The sequence below is a fragment of the Perna viridis genome, chromosome 7 (assembly GCF_037379345.1).
Source record: "Perna viridis isolate PV_CMFRI_1.1 ecotype Kerala chromosome 7, ASM3737934v1, whole genome shotgun sequence".
NCBI classification, from domain to species: Eukaryota; Metazoa; Mollusca; class Bivalvia; order Mytilida; family Mytilidae; genus Perna; species Perna viridis.
The window spans coordinates 1,052,982-1,054,611 of NC_142451.1; the positions used below are offsets into that span (position 1 = coordinate 1,052,982).

Here is a 1,630-nt window from a genome sequence, read left to right on the forward strand (position 1 = left end):
AAATCAGTAGAAAGGTATGTGACCAGCTAGGAGGCAGTGATCATCGACCTGTCATGATATCCATTGTAGAAACAACAACATCTGAGTATGCTCAGCTACCAAGATGGAATTACAAGAAGGCAAATTGGAGTATGTTTCAAGCTAGAACAGATGAACTTACAAGGGACATAGAAATAGAGGGAAAGAATATTAACAATGTGGTGAAAGCATTTAACACTGTTGTATTAAAGGCAGCAAAGGAAAGTATACCAAGAGGTGTAAGAAAGGACTACAAGCCATGGTGGTCCAGTGAGATAAAGGCAACACACGAGACACTCACAAGGGCAAGGGTTGATGCAAAATTAAATCCCAGTCAGGAATATAACATCAAACTCCAAAAGAGCAAGGACAAACATCTAAGAACAAAGATTGAATGTCAAAGGAAAGGGTGGAGAGAGAAAACATCATCTATGGATATGGAAAAAGATACAAAAAGCTTTGGAACTTGACAAAAGCACTGAGTGATGAGGAAAGCAACGGTGAAAAGATCACGCTAGAAGTTGAAGGAGAAACAACCATAGGGAAAGGGGCAGCAAATGAATTTGCTAAAGGCTATGAGAAAGAAAGCAACACTGATATACCACCATCACGGAAAAAAGAAGTAAGAACTCAATTGAGAGAAAGATCAAAGGTGCCAACACATGAAGTTATGCAGAGAGATATCACCATGTTTGAGATGAAGGCAGCAATCAGAAAAATGAAAATGAAAAAGGCACTAGGTCCAGATAACATCACCAATGAAATGCTTCAACACCTTGGCACCTTAGCATTAACAACTTTGCTAGAAATTCTCAACCTGAGCTGGAGACAAGGTCAAATCCCTCAATGTCGGAAAGAAGCCATAATGATGCCAATACTGAAGAGGGGAAAAACAAGTCGAAAGCCTCAAGCTACCACCCAATTAGCCTAACAAGCAGTTGCTGCAAAAAAATAATGAAGCGTACAATCAACAAGCGCCTACAGACATACTTGGAATCGGAGAACATTCTTGGTCATGAACAAGCTGGTTTTAGACAGTACAAGAGCACAGAAGATCAGACAACACATCTATCTCAAGTAGCCGAGGATGCATTTCAATCAAAGAAAGTAACGCTAGCAGTCTTTGTAGATCTTAAGAGATCATTTGACAAAGTTTGGAAAGATGGCCTTCTTGTGAAACTTCTTACATTTGGAGTAAGTGGAAGAATGTACAAATGGACCAACTCATATCTGTACAATAGAAGGGCAAGGGTACTCGTAGATGGGAAGCATGGCCGAAAAATACTTCTAAAACAGGGTGTACCATAGGGAGGAGTATTGCCACCAACTCTCTTCATACTCTATATGAATGATCTAGTTCCAGAGCTACCAAATGGTGTACAATCAGCACTCTACGCAGATGATCTTGTCCTCTGCTGCTCTGAAGAGTATGTAACTACTGCAAGGTACAGTATACAAACAGCATTAGATATGGTAGTCAAATGGGCCAATGAGTGGTGTGTTACCATCAATAGAGAGAAAACAACAGCAACCCTCTTTACACTCTCACCTAAAACCCAATCTGTCAAACTGACCATGGATGAAATCGATATCACAATGGAAGAACAGCAAA

At 40.2% G+C, this 1,630-nt stretch overlaps 1 protein-coding gene across 1 annotated transcript; it reads left to right on the top strand.

Moving 5' to 3' along the window:
- Positions 1-412: 412 nt before the first annotated feature.
- On the top strand, positions 413-949 carry LOC148610881 (uncharacterized). The gene has a single exon (XM_088595196.1). The coding sequence runs from the start codon at positions 413-415 to the stop codon at positions 947-949; it is 537 nt and encodes a 178-aa protein (XP_088451322.1).
- The last annotated feature ends 681 nt before the right edge of the window (positions 950-1,630 follow it).

Coding starts and splice junctions, on each gene's coding strand:
- LOC148610881 (XM_088595196.1), top strand. CDS start 413: ATGTCAAAGGAAAGGGTGGAGAGAGAAAACATCATCTATGGATATGGA.